At 35.0% G+C, this 22,977-nt stretch overlaps 6 protein-coding genes across 10 annotated transcripts; 1 reads left to right on the forward strand and 5 right to left on the reverse strand.

Annotated features, from left to right (window-relative positions):
- Nucleotides 1–1,068: 1,068 nt before the first annotated feature.
- Nucleotides 1,069–4,130, forward strand: LOC123225692 (CAX-interacting protein 4-like). Of its 3 annotated transcripts, none has more exons than XM_044649804.1 (3): nucleotides 1,069–1,250; nucleotides 1,904–2,928; nucleotides 4,075–4,130. In XM_044649804.1, the coding sequence occupies exon 2, from the start codon at nucleotides 1,929–1,931 to the stop codon at nucleotides 2,910–2,912; it is 984 nt and encodes a 327-aa protein (XP_044505739.1). In that variant the 5' UTR covers nucleotides 1,069–1,250; nucleotides 1,904–1,928; the 3' UTR covers nucleotides 2,913–2,928; nucleotides 4,075–4,130. The 3 variants fall into 3 exon arrangements, with proteins under 3 accessions (XP_044505739.1, XP_044505738.1, XP_044505736.1); XM_044649801.1 differs by having other exon boundaries at nucleotides 1,078–1,250; nucleotides 3,800–4,130; XM_044649803.1 differs by lacking the exon at nucleotides 4,075–4,130 and having other exon boundaries at nucleotides 1,070–1,250; nucleotides 1,904–3,087.
- A 276-nt stretch (nucleotides 4,131–4,406) lies between these two features.
- Nucleotides 4,407–6,773, reverse strand: LOC123225693 (mitochondrial import inner membrane translocase subunit TIM9). Its single transcript, XM_044649805.1, has 2 exons — nucleotides 6,595–6,773; nucleotides 4,407–4,783 (listed from the first exon to the last, which is right to left on the reverse strand). Exons 1-2 carry the CDS (start codon nucleotides 6,687–6,689, stop codon nucleotides 4,597–4,599), a joined length of 282 nt encoding a protein of 93 aa, XP_044505740.1. The 5' UTR covers nucleotides 6,690–6,773; the 3' UTR covers nucleotides 4,407–4,596.
- Nucleotides 6,774–9,407: 2,634 nt separating this feature from the next.
- LOC123224941 (pentatricopeptide repeat-containing protein At1g07590, mitochondrial) lies at nucleotides 9,408–11,376 on the reverse strand. Its single transcript, XM_044648732.1, has 2 exons — nucleotides 10,983–11,376; nucleotides 9,408–10,799 (listed from the first exon to the last, which is right to left on the reverse strand). The coding sequence occupies exons 1-2, from the start codon at nucleotides 11,310–11,312 to the stop codon at nucleotides 9,543–9,545; spliced, it is 1,587 nt and encodes a 528-aa protein (XP_044504667.1). The 5' UTR covers nucleotides 11,313–11,376; the 3' UTR covers nucleotides 9,408–9,542.
- A 1,379-nt stretch (nucleotides 11,377–12,755) lies between these two features.
- Nucleotides 12,756–13,639, reverse strand: LOC123224804 (metallothionein-like protein type 2). The gene is made up of 3 exons (XM_044648529.1): nucleotides 13,477–13,639; nucleotides 13,301–13,381; nucleotides 12,756–13,207 (listed from the first exon to the last, which is right to left on the reverse strand). Exons 1-3 carry the CDS (start codon nucleotides 13,539–13,541, stop codon nucleotides 13,117–13,119), a joined length of 237 nt encoding a protein of 78 aa, XP_044504464.1. The 5' UTR covers nucleotides 13,542–13,639; the 3' UTR covers nucleotides 12,756–13,116.
- A 3,326-nt stretch (nucleotides 13,640–16,965) lies between these two features.
- Nucleotides 16,966–22,279, reverse strand: LOC123224802 (probable GTP-binding protein OBGM, mitochondrial). Of its 3 annotated transcripts, none has more exons than XM_044648527.1 (8): nucleotides 21,695–22,279; nucleotides 21,396–21,603; nucleotides 20,103–20,265; nucleotides 19,908–20,016; nucleotides 19,671–19,753; nucleotides 19,506–19,568; nucleotides 17,531–19,387; nucleotides 16,966–17,261 (listed from the first exon to the last, which is right to left on the reverse strand). In XM_044648527.1, exons 3-7 carry the CDS (start codon nucleotides 20,235–20,237, stop codon nucleotides 18,356–18,358), a joined length of 1,422 nt encoding a protein of 473 aa, XP_044504462.1. In that variant the 5' UTR covers nucleotides 20,238–20,265; nucleotides 21,396–21,603; nucleotides 21,695–22,279; the 3' UTR covers nucleotides 16,966–17,261; nucleotides 17,531–18,355. The 3 variants fall into 3 exon arrangements, with proteins under 3 accessions (XP_044504462.1, XP_044504461.1, XP_044504460.1); XM_044648526.1 differs by having other exon boundaries at nucleotides 20,103–20,497; XM_044648525.1 differs by lacking the exons at nucleotides 21,396–21,603; nucleotides 21,695–22,279 and having other exon boundaries at nucleotides 17,531–17,726; nucleotides 17,818–19,387; nucleotides 20,103–20,426.
- On the reverse strand, nucleotides 21,177–22,809 carry LOC123224803 (metallothionein-like protein type 2). Its single transcript, XM_044648528.1, has 3 exons — nucleotides 22,658–22,809; nucleotides 22,494–22,574; nucleotides 21,177–21,423 (listed from the first exon to the last, which is right to left on the reverse strand). The coding sequence occupies exons 1-3, from the start codon at nucleotides 22,720–22,722 to the stop codon at nucleotides 21,315–21,317; spliced, it is 255 nt and encodes an 84-aa protein (XP_044504463.1). The 5' UTR covers nucleotides 22,723–22,809; the 3' UTR covers nucleotides 21,177–21,314.
- Between the last annotated feature and the right edge of the window lie 168 nt (nucleotides 22,810–22,977).

The raw sequence follows: 22,977 nt of genomic DNA on the forward strand, positions 1-22,977 counted from the left end.
GATCATAGGTGGCTTTTAATCTTTTATCTTGTTTCATTACTAATGTTAAGCTGATATAAATCCATAAGGGCTTCTGTATTGCTTGACTTTGCCCAATAACAATCTCACACAAAATATTGCAATATCTTTAAAAAAACAAAAAATGTCGGCATATCAGTACATTATTTCTATCTACTTTTACAGTGTTATTGAAACCGAAGAACGACAAACCGGGCAGTGTGCTTCCCGGATCAGCCACTTATTGATGCAAGCTTTGTGGTAAATATGTTTACATTCTGAAAGAGCACCGCACTTGTCTCCTTCCTCGAACTCCTCCAAGCATATCACACACTCGCTCCAATTTTTTATCACATCTTTACCTCTTAAACTACTTGCCCACAAAACTTCCCCAATTGTCTGTTCCTTCACCTGTCGCTCATCTTCCGCTGAAATATTTGTGGGGGTTCCTTGTTCGATATCTTGTGACGTAGAAACTAAGCAGCAGTATCTATAACACAACACCGGAAAAATCACTAACACCAACCATAATATTGACAGGACGACGTAAATGGGAAACATGTCCTGCAACGAGGGAGGAGGAAGAGGGGGAGGAAAAGGCATGGTTCGAGCTTGAGTTAGGAGTCGAAGCAGAAAGCTTATATTACGTTTTACTGACTTCTCAAGGCTTCATCTTCTTCCTCATACGAATAAAAGAATACTTAGTTGAACAGGAAACAAACTTACTCCGCCCAGATAAGTCTGATTTGGAAATCGGAATATGAACTTAAGTCCGATTTCCTTTTGGGAAACGGACAAACCAGGTATATATGGTTTGAAAGATTACTCACGGCGTAGTATAATAGTTAAAGCATAATTCGTGACTCATCCACTTAAAAAAACAAAAAAACCTTTCTTATTTTGATATCCGAATTTTACTAATTCGATGTACTTTCTGTGTAAATGTACAGACCACATTAATAAATACCAATTTATGCTTCGTGTAAGGGAAAGGTGTGTCAATAGCAATATGTAAATATTGTTTTGGCAAGGGAAAGGTGTGTCAATAGTAATATGTAAATATTATTTTAAAATAATATTCCTTTTCAACAAAAATAAATATTCGAAAGAACGTCAAAACTAACGGTACTCACTGCCGCTCGCACTGAAAACCGGAGGTCATTTCTGATTACCCAAGACTAAGCGACACCGTTCTGTTCCTCTCCAGTCTTCTTCCAGATCCTCCGCGTCAACACCGTCCCCGCCGTTGACAGGTTTTTTTTTTTAATTCTGTCTGAATTTCTTCTTCCTTGGCCACAACCTTAGGTTAATTCGTCTCTTTCAAATTCAAATTAGGTTTTCCAATTTGCGACAATCTTCCCCTATTCCCCACTTTATCTGCTGTTATTTTCAAAGTTTGATAAATCTAAGTAGCTCTTGAGAAAAAAGAATTATATTATTCTGTTCAAATCCTATACACACGCTGCCGTTTTTGAAATTCTTTAATCCAACCGTATCGTTGTGGCCTGGCTCCGCCGACTTTTTTTTTTCTTATATAATTGCTACATCGGAAAAATATAATTACTTTTTGAATTCAAAACTCTGTAGTTATTCTTTTAGGGTTTTTGAATCTATCGGCTCACAGGTAAGTTCGTCTTCATATAAATGCTTCTTATTTAATTAAGTTGAGACCCTTCATTCTTTTATGTTTCTGAAATTTACTCTAGTTTTTCGGATGAATTTTATTACATTGAACGAGAGATATCTGATTTAATTCTAGTCTGTTCATTATTTGTTGACCTGAAATTTGAAATCAAATTGATTTCTAGGTGAAGCCCTAACTCGAGAACTTGAGTTATATGTAGATTTTTAAAATTGAGTAATTATTATAAAATCCTAATATGTTTATTAATTTTTCTCTATTCAGATTTTGATATCAATATATCTTCAAGATGCCGGCCACTGCTGGACGAGTTCGCATGCCAGCTAATAATAGGGTCCATAGCAGTGCAGCCCTGCAAACTCATGGTATATGGCAGAGTGCAATTGGGTATGATCCATATGCACCCAACAAAGATGACTCTAAGAACTCACAGCCTGAATCATCAAATAACGAACCTGATGCTGAGAATCCATACAATAGCTACCAAGGCCTTTTAGCTCTTGCCCGCATAACTAATGCCAATGCTGATGAGGCCCGTGGTGCTTGCAAGAAGTGTGGTCGTGTTGGGCACTTAACTTTTCAGTGTAGAAATTTCTTGAGTGTTAAGGATGAGAATAAGGAAAAAAATCCGGAAGTTCAGGCTGCAGTTTTGTCTGAGTTGGATAAACTGAAGGGGAAAGTGGGGAAGTTGAATGGGAAGGGAAAGGTTGAAAATGAGGTGGAAAGTGAGGAAGAAGAGGAAGAGGAAAGCGACAGCTCAGATTCAGATGCAGATTCTGAGATTGAGAGGATTATTGCAGAGAGAAATGGGAAGAAAGTTAGTAACAGAGGCAGATCATCCAGGAAGAAAAAAACCGATGTTTCAGATGAAGATGGAACTGACTCCGGTTCTGATTCAGGAAAGAGGAAGAGAGGGAGGTCCAAGAAGAGGAGGAGTGGGAAGAGGGAAAATAGTGACTCAGAGGAGGAGGACAATGGTAGAAGGAAAAGGAGGAGGGAAAAGAGGAAGAAGAGAGTTTGGTCATTGGACGAAGAGGACAAGCATCGATACCGTAGGAGGAAAAGTAGGAAGGAAAAGAGGAGAAGTCATATACATTCAGATGATTCTATTTCAGATGTGTCAGAAGATTCTAGTGGACGATATGAAAGGAAGGGCAGAAAGTCCAGATTGCCATCTGATTCTGATGAAAGTGTTTCAGATTATTCCCGTGGAAAGCGCACAAAGAGGTCTAAGAAGAAGAGCAGGAAACACCATCGTGAAAAGGATGAATAGAGGCATTCTTAGAAAGGTAGGATGCCACTTATCTTCAAAGTTCCATTTACATTCTCGTTGATCATGTGCTATGTTGCAATATGTTTGTTTTTGATAATACATACTGTTATTTAAATTATTTGGATTTACTTTTCTGGGCTTTGATTAGAGGCTTGAATGTGATGATGCTTTTTTTAACCAAAGTTATTTTGAGAATGAAATGTGAATGTGTGCTTTATTCAAATTTGCACGTGAAACATGTATGGTTTATGGTGGTTTTGAAAATCATTTTACTTGCTAAATACTAATATTTACATCTAGGTTTTCTGTTTTCCTTTTAATTTTGGGCTATGCTCACAGTTTTTGGTTCTTGTTTTGTTTTCTATTATCTTCTGTCAAAGTTCTCACTTGGCATGACAGTATTAAGTAAATGTATAGCTTTTGTTTTCTCCTTTCTTCTGCATTAGTATATATTGAAACTCAAATAAATTGACATTACTTTACATTGATTATCATTCATTATGCTCCTGATATTTTTAAACGGTGATCTAGATGGTAGGCTGGTTGTTTTTGCACTAATTTCCTAGTCTTGAAAATGCCATCATATCGCTTAAAATTTGTTGGTGCTATCTAGATGACAGTAATCACACTTGTAAAACAAGATAATCATTTTTGTGCAAGTTATTCTGTAATAAAAATTTTAAATTTTATGTACCTGTAAACAAATGCATTACACTATTTGTTTATCTCTTACCTCTTCTATCCTTGGTAAATTTGTTGTTGATTCCTGAATAATTTTTAGTTGCATCTAGGAAACTCTTGTAAATATTATCCATGATTGCATCATCTCAGCTTTGGAGAATTCTCTCAAGTCGTTTACTTGTAGTTAATTTTTGTTGGCTTTGCAGACAGGTAGAAAAGTGGATTGCAATGATTTTCCCCAAGACTCTTACATATAAGTGATGGAACTATCATATTAGGCAAACTTAAAAAAAATAAATAAATAAAGTTCCTGTGGATTTGTGTGCTTCAATTTAGGCTTTATTCCTTGAAAAGAGGAAAATATAAGTAGTACACAGAGAAATGTGGCGGTGGTGTCTTGCTTTGTGTCTTTCTTATGGGTTGATGTTCCAAGTTTAGCTCCTGTAACGTTCTTTCCTTGTCTCTTTGTATTTTCTGCTAGATCCGGCATTAGTATATATCTTGAATTCGGGTCTGATATCCAGACATTTTGCCATACGAAACTTTGTGCTGTTCCTCTTTACTAGCAGAGCATGAATGCCCCCGTGCAACGTTTGAATTTAGGGGTCTGAACCCTGGAGGCTTCCTTTCTTGTTCCATGGTTGAAAAAGTTGCTAGTGCTGACGCTGGCGCTGGCATGTGCCACGGCATGGCATTGCACTTGTTTCAGTCCACTCATTTATGATAAAGTGGTATTAAAATGAATCATTATAACAGTTTTCGATTTCAATGATTCTATTCCTCCGGCGGTGAGCCAGTAACCAGTAATACATGTATATCAATTCAATTATTCATTTCTACTGAGGATAAACTAATTGCAATTCTTCTTCACAAAACAATGAAGATCATCCATCCCGCTGCAAACTTGGGGGGTGTTTTCCTTTAGAGGAAGATGCAGAAAAATAACAATACAGGAATAAACAAAATGATTTCTTGACCCCATATATGGTTTTTTCTGCGTACTCTATTCTTCTGTGGGTGCTTGTGAGTTAAGCTCCGCAAACCTCATGCCAACACGCATTGAATGCTTCAAAAACTTCTCAGCACATCGCATGACGCAGGTCTCCTCTTGCTTCTGTAAATTTTTGCGTGTGAAGTTATCCACACAGTCATTGAAGCATCTCTCCACAAGGGAATTGTACATCCTTAAACTGCAGTTCCAAATCATGGATGCAAAAAATGAGGATACTTGACCCAAATAATTTTCAACAGGCTAGCATCAAGGAAACAAATTTAGATGCTTGTGAAATAATTCATATCACTAGAACACTTGCAGAGGGCAAAAACATGAAAGCAAGCGTGACAGAAGTAAGAAGAGAAACAAAGCAATTAAAACAGAAAATGTAGAATCCCAACAAAGTGGCCTTGCCTACAGGCGAGCAATGCATATGAAGGAGTCTCTGTAGTTTTGGTTAATAGTTTATTAAGTGATTTTAGGAAGAATAATCATCACGTGACCATCTTTTTCCTCACAGAAATTTGAATATGAAACAACCTAAAGGAGAAAAAAAAATTAAAATAATGCAAGTTTTCTTCCCAAAAGGTCCAATACCATAACAAATGCTGCGTTGGTTTTGAGGAGAGCTACTTCTTGCTTCAGTTAATAAATATCACAGATGTTAAAACCAATCATGTAACTATCATTAAGGAGTGAAGCTTTTCCTCACAGAAATGTGAAATAAGAAATCATTTGAAGGAGAAAAAAATTACAATAAAGCAAAATTTGTTCCCAAAACGTCCAGATACTGCATAACAAATGCTGCATTGGGTTTATGGAGAACTACTCCTTGCTTCACTTATAAATGTCACAGATGTTAAAACCAATTGTGTAACTATCATTAAGGAGTGAAGCTTTCCTGCACAGAAAATTGAAATAAGAAACCCCATATACAAGAAGAAAATTACAATAATGCAAATTTTGTTCCCAAAACGTCCAAAAACAGCATAACAAAATGCTGCATTGGTTTTATGGAGAGCTACTTCTCGCTTCACTTAACAAATGTCACAGATGTTAAAACCAATCGTGTAATCATCATTAAAGAGTGAAGCTTTTTTTCCTCACAGAAATTTGAAATAAGAAACAACTTTTAGGAGGAAAAAAAAATTACAATAATGCAAATTTTGTTCCCAAAACGTCCAAATACCGCATAACAAATGCTGCATTGGTTTTAAGGAGAACTACTTCTCGCTTCACTTAACAAATGTCACAGATGTTGAAATCAATCGGGTAACTATCATTAAGGAGTGAAGCTTTTCCTCACAGAAATTTGAAAAAATAAACCACTTTAAAGGAGGAAAAATTACAATTATGCAAATTTTGTTCCCAAAACGTCCAAGTACCGCATAACAAATGCTGCATTAGTTTTAAGGAGAACTACTTCTTGCTTCACGTAATAAATATCACAGATGTTAAAACCAATCATGTAACTATCATTAAGGAGCGAAGCCATTAAAAAGGGAGGCATAATCACTTTGCATAATAATGTCCAAATCCTCAAACAAGAAACCACAACAGATACATTGAGCTTAACAATACGCAAGCAAAGAAAACACAACATTAAATTGCTTCAACAAACCTAAAGGAAAATAGAAACAAGAAAGCAGCAAGTAAAATAAATCGTTCAGAAACAATTCAGCTCTTAAACGAACAAAAAATTACAACATGACATTATCTTAAGCTAAGCTCATGGGCACCTCAGCTTGAAATAAAACTTAACAGAAATCAACTTAGTATCTGCATTCATAACGTTAATATTTTTACTTCAATTAAACATCCTAAAGATCTACCATCTATGCAAATGAAAATCAATATAAACTTATTAAAAAAAAAAGCATAATTAAGAAGACGTTAAATAAAGGGAAGCATCCTAATTGAAAGTTAATAGAAGTTGGATCTGAAATTGATGATCAAAAAGCAGGAAATTCGAAATAACTGAATCTACGAGGACAAAGATGTAAAAACCTGTCACGTAATTGAAGGTGATCAATCATGGCAGTCATTCGGGCCTTGTCCTGCTCAGGAAGACCTTCAAGTCCTGCTAACATGTTCCTGTCCATACTGGATCCTGTGTCCTCTGCTCTGCTAATCACCTCTGACCTCTCTTCTTGTAGCTCTTGTTTACTAGAAGTAGGGTTTACTGAAAGTGTAGTTCTTAATACTTAACTCATGAAAACGTCGTCGTATATTCTTCTTCCATTAAAAGGCCAAGCCTGTTGGCCATAATACAGGCCCATGAACTTGGGCCTAATCACGGAATTTGAAATTTTAGCATTTCATCTAAATCAATTATGGGCCTTGTTTTATTTTATTTTTAGTCATGATATTTTTAACCAATCTTAAAAAATATATATATATTATAAAACCAGAATTGCATGTATGAATATGATCAAGAGTACGAAGCAAAATCAATGCTCAAAATAAAGAAGAAAATGTGAAAAATGCAAACAACTATCCCTAAAATCTCTCCTAGATCCATCCACAGTCATATACCGAAAACCCTAATTCATGTCTCTTCCAATGCCAAGTTCACTTTATATAACAAGTCCATTGTTGATTAAGACCTCTTAATTCAAATCAGTTTTCAAAAGGGGTAGCCTGCCAAGAACATTCTCTTCCAACGGCTCCTTCGATGGTTTCTTGAAGACTGGAAGTATAATCCGTTAGTTGCTTTCTACCATTTCTTGTCATTTTCTTTTCATCTTCATTGTAGCTTTTAAATCAATTTTTGTTTAAAATTTTCCGGTCGAAGAGGATGCATTTCACATTGTCAAAGGCGGTAATTTTTTTTTTCAAAAAGTTTTAACACTTCTTTATAATAAGGAATATCTCGAGTCTAAACTGATTACACTAAACTTCTTTACCTTTATCTATACCAACTTTTGTTAGTTTATTTTATGAAACACAATTTTTAATTTTTGAACTATTTTTAAATCTATTTTCCTCAAAGATAACATTTATAGATTTAATCGTAGTGTTAACAGAATTTAAAGAAACAATGACTGATTTATTCATATGCATGTTGTGTATCTTTAAATGATTCAATTTTATTTAGTTGTCCTGTATATATAATAAGTCTATCAACAACCATTTTATAAGAATTAAGACAAAGATATAAAAAATTTCTTAAAAGAAAATTATGATTTGATTGAAATAATGAATGATTTTAACGTATTACAAGAATTAAAATGAAATCTTTGACTTGATCGATGGAGTAATTGATTGTGTTGATTTGTCACAAGGATCAAAGAGAAATTTTTGACTTAATTGATAAAATGATTGATATTGTTAACTTATAACAAGAATCAAAGAGAAGTCTTTGACTTAATTGATGAAGTAATTGATAATACTGACTTGTCACAATAATCAAAGAGAAATCTTTGGCAAAAATTAATCCTCCAATATACTTTAAGAGTTGATTAGACAACAAATCTTTAGTAGTATGCAGTAATTTCTTCTTGTACCCATTTTAAGTTAGTGGTAATTTTACAATTACAACAACAGCTTGTAATGCTTCAAATACTTCCACTTTCATATCCTTGAGCTTTGAAACCAGAACCTGCAATTCATCAATTTGATTCATCTGCAGACTTATTATCAACCATTTGGAATGCCAAATATTTCATGCATATAAATCTATTAATACCTTCTTTCTTTGAAGCACATTTTAGCTTCAAGTGCATTTCAAATTTCTTCTCTTTCTTTGTGAGCAACCCTTACTTCATTAGTATCATTATCATTTGGTGCAGGCAGATCCGTGACCTTTGAATCCGACGCATAAAACATGCTTAACTAGTGAGGATACAAGTAATCTTATCTTTCCAGTGAATGAAATTTGTTCCATCAAAACCCTCCAGTTTATAGACTTTTGGGTTGATAATTTGAATGTAAGTGAAGTCTAATTTGGTAGATGCCATTGTAAATATTACCTTAAAACTGTTTGAAAAATAATTATAAGACAAAGAACAAATTAGAAAACTTTGAGGTGTGATTGATCCCTTTGTTTAAGGTAATATTTCCCCCCACTTAATTTGTTTTTACATAATCATGACAGATCACCGAAGATGCAACAAAACCATAAAGATACAGACAGCACACCTTAAGCCTTTCTCAAATTTAACACAATTTAGAATACTTGTTGATGTTGTAGTAATAGAAAATAACTATAAAAGGAAAAAAAAAGGGAGTAGAAGGATTATTTTAAATCAAATTAGAGCTCATACTTATAAACTTGAAACAGCACAACAATTGGTGATACTAAAGTTGTGAATACAATGGAAATATTGTCCATTTCAATAGCTGGGTTTTGTCGTGAAGGGGAGCCATTGCCATCAACGAGCAACAGCAGAGGCTGTGATACATGCCATGACAGAAGGAGCCATTGCAAAGGCTGCACAGTTCCTCACCTAAACAAGGGAACTGAAATTTTTCGTACCTCTGCATATCTTAAGCAGTGATTTTATGCAATGCTTCTCTCATCTCTTTGTAAGAGACATAACAATCAAAAAGTGAGAAGGCCTATATACCCTCCTCAAAACAAGTTTTCCAATTGAAGTGTTTTAAAGCTCGTGTTCTTCACTATCCCTCTGCCTGGCTGACTTCTTAGAAAATCCAAAAGTTTAATTGATTGTCATATACTCAAAACTATCTGGCAACGAATTTTAACCTGATTTACTCTCACAAGTCTGCTCTGATGGGCGGCAATGCATCTTACTAAGAAGCAGATATACATTCAAAAAAAAATTAAAGACTTTCTTTCCCAATATTTAACCGGGTAATGCTACCAAAACTTCGGCCATCTTGTTTATCACGTTTTCTTCAATTACAACAACATAATATATCACGAAATTTTTGATAATTCTACAAGAAGAATCAGTTAAAAAGAATAAATAAAGTTCATCGATCATATAAGTTTATCCTCTGCTTTGAAATTGTTCAGCAAGTTTCAATAAGCTGTAGGTTTCAGCATCAGGCATCGCCCCTCCTAGAATCATCCTTCTCAAAATATTCGGGTCATAAATTTTGGCCTTCACATAGGCCTTGATCAAAGTATTGTACACAAAAGTATACCTCGTATAATTAGCTTTCTTAAGTTCATCAAATAACTTCTCAGCATTCCCTAAGTCACCTCTCTCTGCAAAAATCTCAATTATTGAAAGAGTAGTCTCCAACCATGGAGTTGAGTTTCTGACCTTTTTGCTTGTTGTCAATTCCATTCCCAATCCTAGAGCATTCATCCCTTTGTTAAATTCATCAGCTTTGAAGCAACCCAAAGCAAGATGTCGATAAGTTATGGAATTTGGCTTGCAACCAGTCAACTCCATTTCCTTGAGAAGCCCATAGGCTTTATCAATTAACCCATGTTTGCAATATACAGATATCATTGAATTGAACTGCTCAGTCGCTTTCAACTTCTTCACTGTCTTCATTTCTAACCAAAGCTCTTCAGCCCGATCTAGTTGTGCCATTCTACCAAATGATTCAATCGCCAATATGTAACTTTTAGTCCAAACATTAGGGAGTTCTCCCACGATGCCCCAAATTCTTTCTAGATCCTCTCTTTTCCCCAAATATCCATACAATATGATTAGAACATCTAGAGTTGACCAATTATTTCCTGTCATAGACTTCTCCACTGCTTCAATATAGGCTTCAGCCACAGTGTACAACCTTGCTACTGCATGTGCAGTAGCCAATATGCAATAAGATATTTCGCTTGGTTCAACCTTTTGCCGCTTCATATCACCAAAGGCCTTCATCAACCCTTCAATATTATGGTCATTAGCTTCAATTTTCATTAGAATGTTGTAGGTGGACACATGAGGTGACACCTTATCAGCCTTCATTTGCGTGAGAATTTTTGGGATGGTTTTCCTCCGGCCTGGAGATGAATGGAGGATTATAAGACGGTTGAAGACTAAATATGATATGGAATGACCCAATTCTCTCATTTTCTTCATGTATGCAAGGGACAGCTTTATCACGCCTTTGTCCAAGCACGAAATAACCAGATTGTTATAAAGTAACTCATTCTGAAAATCCGACGGGACACAACAAAAGAGCTTCTCACCCTGTGATATCCCATGAAGTTTAATTGTGAATTCCAACAGATAAGAGTAATCTAATTCTTTGGGCCTATAGGGTCTCTCTCTGATCACCCATTCCATCACCTGTCCAAGTAATAAAACACTTTACATACAGTTTTGCAACAGATTTTGAAAATAAATAATCCACGTAACTTGTCTATGCACTTAAAAGAATTCAATGAAACATTAAAACAAACATGTTCATTGCATCATAAGTTTCCACACAAACATTTACATAAGCAGGCAAAGCTGAATCAAACAGATTACCTCAAGAGCCCGTTTGTTCAATTTAAGCTTTCTGAGACGATTAATAGCGTGAAAAATATCCCCTCTGTGTATGGGAAAACCCTCACCCATCCAGCTTTGAAATGCGGAGCCAACTGGTTCGCCTCTTGGTAGCCTCTCAATTCTTAAAGACAAGCACTTGGGTTGTTCTTGCTTTTCCGGATAACTTTCCTCCGGGACGTCATTGGCTGGTTGGGTGCAATAAAAATTGAAACTTGTTGTGGGTTGGTTGTAAAACGAAGATGTGATCGAAACTGTTCGATGTATTGCCTGAATGAATCTTCGTTGGCCCAAAAGGGCAAGGGTTCGCATGCTTTCTCTATTTTTGTCAGTTAAAAAATGAACTTTATTTCAATTAGTCAAATTAGCTGGACACAGGAAAAGAAGGTAAGTAAAACAAATAATTTTTCTAAGTTTAAAAACTTGTAATATCAGAAAGAATAAATACATTTTTTTATGTAATTTAAATATATAAATAATACATAATTATATAATTAAATAATTTAAAATTTAAAATAAAATAATATTAAAATATTCAAGATAATAATGAAACACAATCAACTGGATTGGTGGATGGAAAGCTCAGTGTCAGTCGCTGGAGCCCGGAGGCTAAAATGAAACGACACCTAATTACTGCCCACCAGGGCTCCTAGAAGAACTCACACCCATAGAATTATTAACCATGGAAACTTATTTTGTCAACATTCTTCTACACAATTCCATAAAAAAAATCTAATACCAAAAGACACCAGCCTTAAATTAGTCAAATCTGTAATTTTTTTTTTTTCCAAAGGAGTTATGCCCCTCCAAAGATGACTGTTTTCTCATATTTTCATATTTTAATTTTGTAACTTTTTTATTTATTTTTAAAATTTTATCATATTTTTCTTAAATCTTAAAAAGTAACAATATTTCTCTTTTCTAAGTTAAATTTTCAATCTTTAACATCTTTGTTTTAATTTTTTTTTCCTTTGATAATCTCTCTTCCCTGACATCGTTTCAAACTAATAAACAAAACTCTTTGTCTTAACCTTTTATGAAAAGACAATTATCTTTCTAAATCAAAAATAAAATTATTTTTACCGTTTCAATTTGGATCAAAAGTCAAAAGAAGAAATAAGAGAATAGAGACTATTAAAGAGAAAAAAAATGTTAGGAGAGAAAAGCTGTCTACTGATGACGTTTAAGATTAAATAATAACCTTTAAAATATTAATTTTTGAAATTTGACATAATAAAAACTTATTATCTTTTAAAATCTAAGTAAAAATAATAATTTTTAATTTATTTTAATATTATAAATAAAATAAATCTTAACTAATTTATATATGAATAAAAAAAAAATTTTAAAAAAACTTGAGAATACAACCATCTTCGATGAGAATAAGTCGTCTCACTTTTTTCTTTTTTTCCTTTTAAACAAAGAATCTCATTTACACTGATACTCTCTATAACATAAAACCCCTTCGTTGTGACTTCCATCCTTCACTGTGTGTAAACTGTAGGCCTGTGATTCAGGGCCTTCACTCTATTCGATGTCGTGTGTGATTCTGTTCCTGGTATTATCATCTAGGGACTTGTGCCTGCAGATAAATCAGAGCCCATTTATTTGCTGAGAAGGACAGTTCTGCAGTAATATACTGAAAGTAATCTGTGTAAATACGTTATGAGAAAATAGAGAATATATATATATAATATTTTATTGATATTTATTTACTTTGAAAACAAAAATTGCACATTTCCGAATAAGATAAGATTAGGTAAGCAAGGGTTTTCAGACCCACCAAGCTTCAATTATCAGAACAGCACAACTCAAACAAAATTACAGCAGTAGTACAAATACAACCATAATTGAAAGGAGATCGTACTCTTGATTTCATTTCACAGATTTTAGCCAATCATTTCAGAAACACAAACACATTACAGTCCCATAAGAAAGCAGCGGTAACTCAAACCTTACAAAGACACTGACTAGCCAAGGAGTTTCAACAAAATCCAAGAGAGGCTTTGTTGAATTAGCCTTGACTTTCTTATTTACAGAAAAGATACCTAAGTGTTCTTCTTATTTAAGATAAGATAACATAGTTATAGCTGCTTTATCTGGGTAGGTCCAAATTTCACTTCCCGCATTTGCAGGGATTGCAGTTGCAGTTAGCACCGCAGCCGCAGTTCTCTGCTCCATAGTTCACCTCAGATCCTTCAGAGTACCTAAACATCAGTCGAATTCCAGATCATTATCATCGAAAGAACTGAAGTTTGAAACTTGTTAAATGAATTTACTTTGTATGATTTTTTACATACGTCTTCACCGGAGCAACCCCGACGATGAGGGTCTCGGTGGTTGTCCTCTCCGAGAAAGACAAGTCAGGATACATGCCACATCTGCATGCAGGTGAAAGACAAAGATCAGAAAGTGAAATTAAACTAAATTCGCAACAAGAGAAAGTGAAACTGGCAATATATTGGATATTATATACCCGGTGCAGCCGCTGCCGCAACTGCAGCCGGAGCCACAGCCACAATTTCCACCACAGCAAGACATTTTCTTTGTGAAAAAGAGAAGATCTGCAAAGACTAAACTGGAAATTTGAGCCCACTCTAAGACTCGGTGTATGGGATGAGTTGCAAAGCAGGGACCTTGACTAGCATTTATAATGCAGGAGATAAGAAAAGGGATTGATCTTGACCGTCCACTTGGCACAATCTTATATCTCTTGCGTCTTGATGGGCACGTTACTAGTCATAAGACTCCCCACACGCCGTCCCAAATAAAAATAATAAAATTATAAGTATTTATTTTTAGTGTATTAATGATTATATATTATATATATTATTATATAATTAAATAATTTTAAATAAAAATAAAATAATATTTATTATATGAATATATTGAAAGTGATATATATAATATTATTTAAAAAATAATATGTATTTATAATAAAATATTATTATTTATATACAGAATTATATATATTATTTTATCATAAAACAGTAACCTTAATAAAAATTTCAACTCATCTCTCACCGTCAACAAGAACTAAGCAGAGCGCCACAAAAATTTCTGCTTTAAAATAAAAATTTCAACTAACGTATCACTGTCAGCAAGAAGTAAGCAGAGCGCAACAAAAATTTCTGCTTTATCTGGGCATGTTCATGTTTCTCTTCCACGATCAGATCAGATCATTTTCAGGATCACATCAGTCAATCTCACGATCAGGTCATTTTCATGAAAATTAATCAAAGCTTTCAACTTTTCCAGCGAATCGTTTACCATTGGGATAATTTTTTCATACATAATCACAGGAGCAACCCCAACGATGAAGTTATCGGTGGCTGTCAAGTTAAATTGAATTATACTCACAAAAATTTTACTGAAGAAAGTTAACTCAAAATATGTGTACATTCCACAGGAGCAGTTAGAGCCACAATTCCAGCCTGAAGACATTTTCTCAGTGAAAAAGAGAAGATTTGCAAAGACTGAACTGGCGACTTGAGTTAACTCGAAGAGATATGAATTGGGGTTGATTTTTACCGACCGTTTGGCAGAGCCTTATATCAGGTGCGTCTTGAATTTTGCCCACCCTAGGTAACGCCGTCTACTGTCTTTGACTTTGACTATCCACAGACCGACGGAATCAAACAATGTCAGAGTCCTTAGAAGCATGGGAATGTGTGCACTTAGCAATGTATGCAGTAGAATGAGTGCATTTTCCAATGTATGAATAATTGTTTTTTTTTTATTATATTAATTTTATGTATATTTAAAGATAATTTTTTTAATTAAAATTTTATTTAAATTGGATAATTAATTTAAGATCAAATTAATTATATCAAACATAACAAATTTTAAGTTTAATAATTAATTTTATAATTTTTAAAATAAATAATTTAAAATTTTAATTTTAATATAACATATTAATTTATTATGGACAAAAACTCACTTTACAACGGTTAAAAATTTTAATTCTCTCCACTTTCACTGTACAGGAAAATGAAACGACGTGTCTTTATGAGCTCAGTCGTCAACTGTAATCGGTCCTGCTCTGCCTCTCTTCAAGTAAACATGATTTGATGGCAAGGCAGGCGAGTGATAACTATCTCTGTTTCTTTCAAATATGTGGGCCTCGAATGGCTTGCGTCCCCTGATGGTGGAATTTGCTTTACTCATTAATATTCTCCATCTCTTCTCTTTCTTTCTCTTTTGTTTTTGGTAAAGTAGAACCCATTTTCCTTTATCATTTGTTTCTGGATTATTGATATTATCTTTTCGAATATCAGTACCATCATTTCATTTGAAAAATTAATGGTGGCTTGGCAAAATACCCCTCAAATCATTTCAAATCCAATATGTTGATGGTTGGCTTTGTTGTGAGAGGAAAAAGCTCAATCACCCAAAGTGCAAGCTGTCGAAAGTAGAAACCTGACACTGCCTTGTGTGGACGTCAAAATAAAAAGGAAAATACCTGGAGAATTAGTTAATATTGGTGTGAGGGTTATATTTGAATCGAATTTATTTTTTCAATTTGATTTAAATGTGTTTAAAATGAATTTAATTTAAATAAATTTGAGTTTAAATTTGAATTTAAGAGTCAAATATTTCTTAGTCTTACTTTTATGGGTATTCGGTTTGTCAAACTTATGAGTCTAAAAAATTTAAAATAATGTTATTTTAATTAATACACATCAAAATAATGTCATTTTAATTAATACATATTAAAACAATATCATTTTAATAATAAATTGAGCTCAAAACTTTGATCAAACTCAAACTTAACTTTAACTCGAACAACTTTCAGATGAGTATGACGAGCTCGGTCATGCTTTTATTCAAATTGAATCGAGTTCAAGCTTAAAGAGAGATCAAACTTAATTCAATTCAAGTCCAATCTTAATTGATGTTTTTATTCAAGTCACGCTAGGCTCAACACAAAGAAATTAAAAGTTGCTATAGTTGCAGGAATGTATGATCGTTAAACATTTGCAGAAGACTCACCACTAACTCCTTAACGGGCCTCATCAAACTGATATTGCAAAGTTGAAAAATGAGACATTTTGTGATTTCACATCAAGATGTATCTGACGGAATCAATGACCCCAGAATTACTTGGAACTGAAACAACTTTGTAGATGTCCAGCTTTAGTCTTAATGTAAACAAAAATTGGCCAAAACCTGTAATTTTACTGAAAATGGTAAGTAATAATATAAACCCGGGTTTTAAAGCATTCAAAATAAAAAATATATTTATTTTAATAGACTTTTTATTCTTATTTTATATAATGTAAAAAGGAAGATATGTGATTCTAAACGTTAATAAAACTAGTAAAGTGTTATAATTTTTAGAAAGAAAGTTTGGGTTCGAGCTTTGTTATACTTGTTAAATATTAACTTATCTAATCAACTAATTTAATAATTATGAGTCTAATCATTGTATTTCAAAATTATCCGTTTAATAATACGAAGGTCTCAATTATTTGAAAAAAAAAATAACTTACCATACACAGAAGTGTTTGGTTAAAGTGAAAAGCAATAATGAAAACTTCTCCTTGCAAGATTTGTATTCCTTATTGTAATCCACTTTCTAAAATCACATGTACCATTCAAGCTTATCATGGATAGACTACAGGCTTTTCCTTTTCTCTCTCAATCAATCTCTAAGAGTTAATGGTCAATCAGACGAACCCTCCAGAATTCAGAGAGTACTTTAGTCTAAAGTTAAATCTCTGAGCTGTTAGCCTGTTTCCATGGTGGCATTCACTTCCTGCCTTCTATCCAGGATCCAATTGATTAGGTTAGCAACCATTCTGATTTCCGGGTTCCATTTGCCACAGAAAATAAGGATTTTGAAGTGAAATTATATGATGTTTGAATGTTTTGATATCAGAATTTTGCATTCTGCTGTATTATACGCACTCCTTTAGGTTTGTGAGATGGAGATTTTCATTATGACCCCGTCAAAAGAGTTAAATGATGATAAAATGTAGAGATATATTGATCTTCCGGAGAGTGGTTACACAGAAGAGTCTGGTAGCTACAGCTAATCCTGGAAAGAATTGCAAGTAGACACGGCTCTCTTATTTATAGTAAACTTATTATTTCTATTCAGATCAAGGCTGCTTTTGGTTTCTTTCTGCCATGTCCAAGTTTTATCTTTAACATGTGCAGGGGTTGCAGCTGCAGCCGTTTCCACATTTGCAGGCGTTATTTGCACAACTGCAGCCACCATTCTCTGCTCCAAAGCTCATCTCAGATCCCTCAAAGTGCCTACAATACGAGTCAATTCAGGATTATTTTCATATGAAAATCCAAGTTAACATTTTTACAATGAAAATTTGCAAAAACGAAATGATGTGCACTAGCTGGTCCATACATCTTTACAGGAGCAACACCAACAACAGTGGCCGCCGTTGGTGCCTTCTCTGAGAAACTCAAGTCAGGGTACATGCCGCATCTGCATGCATGAGAGAGAAAACAAATTTCTTAAAATTTTTACAAACTTTGAACCACTAGAGGAGGTGAAAATGAAATTATACCCGTTGCAGCTACCGCCGCACTTGCAGGAAGAGCCACAGCCACAGTTTCCACCACAGCAAGACATTCTGTTTAATAGGAGGAGTTTAAAACACTAAACTGGAACTTGAATTCAGTGTGGGACGAGTTCTTCAGCAAGACCTCCACCCCTATTTATAAGGTGGTTGAATTGAGGAGTGGCACATCTTTACTGCACACCTGTTGAAATCCCAAATGAATTTGTTCCGTTCAGCATTTCTTTAGCATAAAAAGAAGCATGATGTGATAGCTGGGATTGCTGGCGCCTCACAGTCGATATGCATTTTCTTGTTGTGGGCCTTAAATGGCCTGTGTCCCTTGATAATGGAATATGCTTGAGTTTTTAACATTATTTCTCTTGATATTTATCTTAAGCAAACGGGTAAGCTTTGGTAACATTATCAATCACAAAACGTAGTATTTCTTTCTGGCTCTGCTCAGATTGTAAAATTCGATGGTTCAGAATGGAGGGCACTTTAGATGCAAGTCCTTCAATCACTTTATGATGCTTCTGCTTGCCTATTAACTCTTTCTGCAATTGCAGGATAAACATATTTATTCTTGACCACACAACACTACAAGGAACAGAGAAAAGAAAAAAAACCAAAAGCAGATTCAAAAACTAACAACTAACTCATCAATATGCTGAATACAACCAAATGCTATTAGAATTCAGAAACTGAACATCAACCTAAATTTTCATCTCTGTGGCAAGTATAACTGTTGTCAAAACATTTCTGTTTACAAAAAGAAAGTATTAGACAAAGAAACCGGTGAATACAAATATAAGACTTGGTATGCCTATCAACTTAATCAAGATGAATTTTTTCTAAACTGAGTGTCTCAAATTTTTCACCATTCACAAGCATCCTAAGACCATCTTTCAGCTCTGAAACTCCTTCCTCCAAGATAGCACACACTGGATATATAGACACACCCTGCACTCTTCTTTCCAGTTCTTCGTACACTTTCTCAGCACCTGCTTCATCAATTTTATTTGCTACTACAAAGGACGGCCGATCAGATAAACCCTCCTGATGATACTCAAGCTCTAAAATTAAATCTCTTAGCTGTTCCCATGGTGGAATTCCCTTTCTACCATCTAACCCAGAAGCCAAGTCCACCACATAAGCCAGAACCTTTGTACGCTCTATATGCCGCAGAAAAGCATGTCCAAGTCCACGATTCTGATGGGCACCCCTTATGAGTCCTGGAATGTCAGCCACTGTAATTGAGAAGTCATCAAAGTTAAGATTTCCTAAATTAGGTCTGAGAGTTGTGAAGGCATAATGGCCGACTGCAGGCCTAGCCCTCGATATAGCCCCTAGAAGAGTACTTTTGCCAACATTTGGCATCCCCACAAAGCCCACATCAGCAATGCTCTTGAGTTCAAGTACAACAACTGCCTCTGAACCAGGCAACCCAGAACTAAGGGAGGATTTATCATCATTTGAAACACTTGGACAACACACATTACCCAAACCACCCTCTCCTCCCCGAGCAATGAGAATTTGCTGACCTTTTTTGGTTAATTCTGCAACATTATATTGTATTTGTTCCTCATCTTCCCTCGCAGTTAGAGTGATGTCCTGCAGGCTTGTTACTGCCTCCAACTTTATTTCATTATGAGGTGATGAATCACCATAACTGCACACAGTCTTGACTTCCTCTGGCACATTTGTATTCTTAATGGCTGTCCGCTGATCAGATTCAGACGGATCACTATAAAGGGTACCTGGAAGGTCCCAGGGATCCAAGTTTGTTTCTGAACAGTTTTCAACCACAGCTGGAATTTTACCCTCAATAAGATGAATTACAGTGCCAACCGGCACTAGGACAACCTATCAAGTGAAATTATCACTTAATGAGCCACTTCATAATTGATTTAGTAAAAGGACCTAACAATACTAAGTATAACTCAATCCTGCAAGTAATTAAACAAAACAGCCTTAAAAAAACCTTCTCTTCTCCGCGGGTTCCTATCTTATTCTTTGCAGTTCCATGTCCTCCTCTAGCCGCTCTCTGAAGCAAACCGTTAGTATCACTCAGTTGAATGTCAGACCATCAAGCTACGGTAATGTTCACCAAAAACCAAAAAAAAAAGATAAGATAAGAGTAACATACAACATGATGTTGCAAACCGCTGAAGTCCCAAACTGAAGGAGAACATTCAAGAATCACATCACCACCTCTTCCACCATTTCCACCTACATTAATATCAAGGATATAAAGGGGAAAAAGTAGTATCAGTATTAAAAAAAAGTCACAAATTTCACTATCTAACTCTTTTAACTATCAAAATATGACTTAGTGTTCAATAGAAGGATGATTATTGGCATAAAGCTATGATAGGGAACGCACCATCAGGTCTACCACGGCGATCATGGCGGCTTCGGCGGAAGCTTGAACAGCCGTTGCCACCATCACCTCCTTTGCAATACAGTGTACATTTGTCCCTCATTCTGGTTTCCTGCAAAGAAATCCAAAATATCCCAATAAAAAGAAAATTAAACTTAGACTCAACATCAATAAAGCAAATGAATTTGAGAGTGGAACCTGTAAAGGAGCCGCCTTGGTCTTCTTGTGGGGAGCATCTGAGTAAGGAAGGAACATCACCGAGAGCCATGGCGGTTTTGAAGATCGTCTAATGGGTTCTAGATGCCAAAGCGATTTTGCCCGTTGTATCCACATTTGTCGCTGACTAGTTATTTCTCAAACCCTGAACGTTGTAAATATTCAAAGTCGCCCTCTCATGAAGAAATAAAGAACGGAGACTTGAGCTTCAATGAGACATTCTATCGAGCTATTGCGGTGCATTGAGTGTTGGCCTTACGCCTTAGACTTTGGTCCTCATCGCTTATTTTGGAAATTTTGTCAGGGGCATTTCATCATAAAAAGACGAGTGAATTTCACTTTCCCCCTGAAGTTTTGGCCTAAAGACTTACCCCACCCTTACAACATAAATAATATTTTTTTAACTCAAAATCGAATTTTAAATTTAAAAAAAACTTATATTTTAAAAGTATAATAATAATTTCATCGTCTAAATATTTTTAAAAAATAAAAAATAATATTTTATAATAGTGTTTATCAAATAGATTATATTTATTTTTACTGTTTATCAAACAAGGATATAATCGGTATGTGTTGCATCAACTAGGGAGCGGTTGCAATTTATAGGTGCATGTCTATTCGCATTGTTCCTATTGGTGGATACATTTGGGTTGCAATTTATAGGTGCATGTCTATTCGCATTGTTCCTATTGGTGGATACATTTGGAGCCCATGTGAACATCTTTTAGTTCAGATTTAGTTCTAATAAAAAGTAGCTTGATTCGAATTTAGTTTGAATTTATTGAGTCAATATTAAAAATGATTCAAATTTGATTCAAATAAAAATAATTCGATTCGAATTTAACTCAAATTTATAATTTAAATCTATAGTTTAAATATGTGGTTTAAATTCGTAGTTTAAATGTGTGGCTCATTAACAAAATGATATTGTTTAACATAATTCGAATTAAACCACCTATCTAACTCTTGAGTCAAACTTAATTAAACTCTTTATAATTTGAATTAGATTCGGTTTTAAAATAGGTTGAATCTTTTTACTCGAACTCAGTTCATATGTAGAGTAAACAATTTGAATCAAATTGAATCAAACTGAATTGACTTTTAAGTCCAAACCAATTCGGTTTGGATCAAACCCTAATTGTTCATCAAACATGGGTTATTGGACGTTGCACTTATTAAGGGGTAATTTGCAATTTATAGGCCTATGCCTGCCAGAGGAAATGATATTTCCCACCTAGGATACGCATGATCGTTAAACAATTGCAGAAAACTCACCAATAACTCCTTAACAGTCCTTATCAAACTGATATTGCAAAGTTGAAAAATGAGACATTTAGTGATTTCACATCAAGATGTATCTGGGCACTTTGAGGGATCTGAGATGGGCTTTGGAGCCGAGAATGGTGGCTGCAGTTGTGATTGTGCAAAAAACGCCTGCAAATGTGGAAACGGTTGCGCCTGCAAAGGTGGAAAGGGTTGCAGACTGCAACCCCTGAACATGTTAAAGATAAAACTCGGACATGACAGAAAGAAACCAAAAGCAGCAATAATGTGAATAAAAATAATAAGTTTACCATAAATAAGAGAGCCGTGTCTACTTGCAATTCTTTCCAGGATTAGCTGTAGCAACCAGGCTCTTCTGTGTAACCACTCTCCGGAAGGTCAATATATCTCTACTTTTTATTATCGTTTAACTGTTTTGCCGGGATCATAATGAAAATCTCCATCTCACAAATCTAAAGGAGTGCGTATAATACATCAGAATACAAAATTCTGATATCAAAACATTCAAACATCTTATAATTTCACTTCAAAATCCTTATTTTCTGTGGCAAATGGAACCGAGAAATCAGAATGGTTGCTATCCTAATCAGTTGGATCCTGGAGAGAAGGCAGAAAGTGAATGCCACCATGGAAACAGGCTAACAGCTCAGATATTTAACTCTAGACTAAAGTACTCTCTGAATTTTGGAGGGTTCGTCTGATTGACCATAATTCTTTGCAAATAAAATTGATGAAGCATGCCTGCAGGGGCCTAACAAAATTAAAAAGATAAATTCAAGAAGCCAACTTATTTATGGTAAACTTATTATTTTTATTCACATTATTGCTGCTTTTGGTTTCTTTCTTTCATGTCCGAGTTTTATCTTTAACATGTTCAGGGGTTGCAGCTGCAGCCCTTTCCACATTTGCAGGCGTTTTTTGCACAATCACAACTGCAGCCACCATTCTCTGCTCCAAAGCCCATCTCAGATCCCTCAAAGTGCCTACAATACGAGTCAATTCAGGATTATTTTCATAGGAAAATCCAAGTTAACATTTTTACAATGAACATTTGCAAAAATGAAGTGATGTGCATTAGCTGGTCCATACATCTTCACAGGAGCAACACCAACAACAGTGGCCGCGGTTGGTGCCTTCTCTGAGAAACTCAACTCAGGGAACATGCCGCATCTGCATGCATGAGAGAGAGAACAGATTTCTTAAAAACTTTTTCTAAGTTGGAACCACTAGAGGAAGTGAAAATGAAATTATACCCGTTGCAGCTACCGCCGCACTTCCAGGAAGAGCCGCAGCCACTGTTTCCACCACAGCAAGACATTTTGTTTAATAGATTGAAAAGAGTTTAAAACACTAAAATGGTATCTGAATTCAGTGTGGGACGCGTTCTTCAGCAAGACCTTCACGTTTATTTATAAGGTGGTTGAATTGAGGAGTGGCACATCTTTACCGTACACCTGTTGAAATCCCAAATGAATTTGTTCCGTTCAGCATTTCTTTAGCATGAAAAGATGCATGATGTGATAGCTGGGATTGCAGGCGCCGTACAGTCGATATGCATTTTCTTCTTGTGGGC

Source organism: Mangifera indica, chromosome 9 (assembly GCF_011075055.1).
Source record: "Mangifera indica cultivar Alphonso chromosome 9, CATAS_Mindica_2.1, whole genome shotgun sequence".
Taxonomy (NCBI): Eukaryota; Viridiplantae; Streptophyta; class Magnoliopsida; order Sapindales; family Anacardiaceae; genus Mangifera; species Mangifera indica.

Coding starts and splice junctions, on each gene's coding strand:
- LOC123225693 (XM_044649805.1), bottom strand. CDS start 6,689: ATGGACAGGAACATGTTAGCAGGACTTGAAGGTCTTCCTGAGCAGGAC. Junction 4,784..6,594: donor CACCTTCAATTACGTGACAG/GTTTTTACATCT, acceptor TTGGAACTGCAG/TTTAAGGATGTACAATTCCC.
- LOC123224803 (XM_044648528.1), bottom strand. CDS start 22,722: ATGTCTTGCTGTGGTGGAAACAGTGGCTGCGGCTCTTCCTGGAAGTGC. Junction 22,575..22,657: donor TGCGGCGGTAGCTGCAACGG/GTATAATTTCAT, acceptor TCATGCATGCAG/ATGCGGCATGTTCCCTGAGT. Junction 21,424..22,493: donor GGTGTTGCTCCTGTGAAGAT/GTATGGACCAGC, acceptor TTGCAATATCAG/TTTGATAAGGACTGTTAAGG.
- LOC123224802 (XM_044648527.1), bottom strand. CDS start 20,237: ATGTGGATACAACGGGCAAAATCGCTTTGGCATCTAGAACCCATTAGA. Junction 19,569..19,670: donor GCGGTTTGCAACATCATGTT/GTATGTTACTCT, acceptor GGTTTGCTTCAG/AGAGCGGCTAGAGGAGGACA. Junction 19,388..19,505: donor GAACCCGCGGAGAAGAGAAG/GTTTTTTTAAGG, acceptor TTCACTTGATAG/GTTGTCCTAGTGCCGGTTGG.
- LOC123224804 (XM_044648529.1), bottom strand. CDS start 13,541: ATGTCTTGCTGTGGTGGAAATTGTGGCTGTGGCTCCGGCTGCAGTTGC. Junction 13,382..13,476: donor TGCGGCAGCGGCTGCACCGG/GTATATAATATC, acceptor ACCTGCATGCAG/ATGTGGCATGTATCCTGACT. Junction 13,208..13,300: donor GGGGTTGCTCCGGTGAAGAC/GTATGTAAAAAA, acceptor ACTGATGTTTAG/GTACTCTGAAGGATCTGAGG.
- LOC123225692 (XM_044649804.1), top strand. CDS start 1,929: ATGCCGGCCACTGCTGGACGAGTTCGCATGCCAGCTAATAATAGGGTC.
- LOC123224941 (XM_044648732.1), bottom strand. CDS start 11,312: ATGCGAACCCTTGCCCTTTTGGGCCAACGAAGATTCATTCAGGCAATA. Junction 10,800..10,982: donor TGAACAAACGGGCTCTTGAG/GTAATCTGTTTG, acceptor TTACTTGGACAG/GTGATGGAATGGGTGATCAG.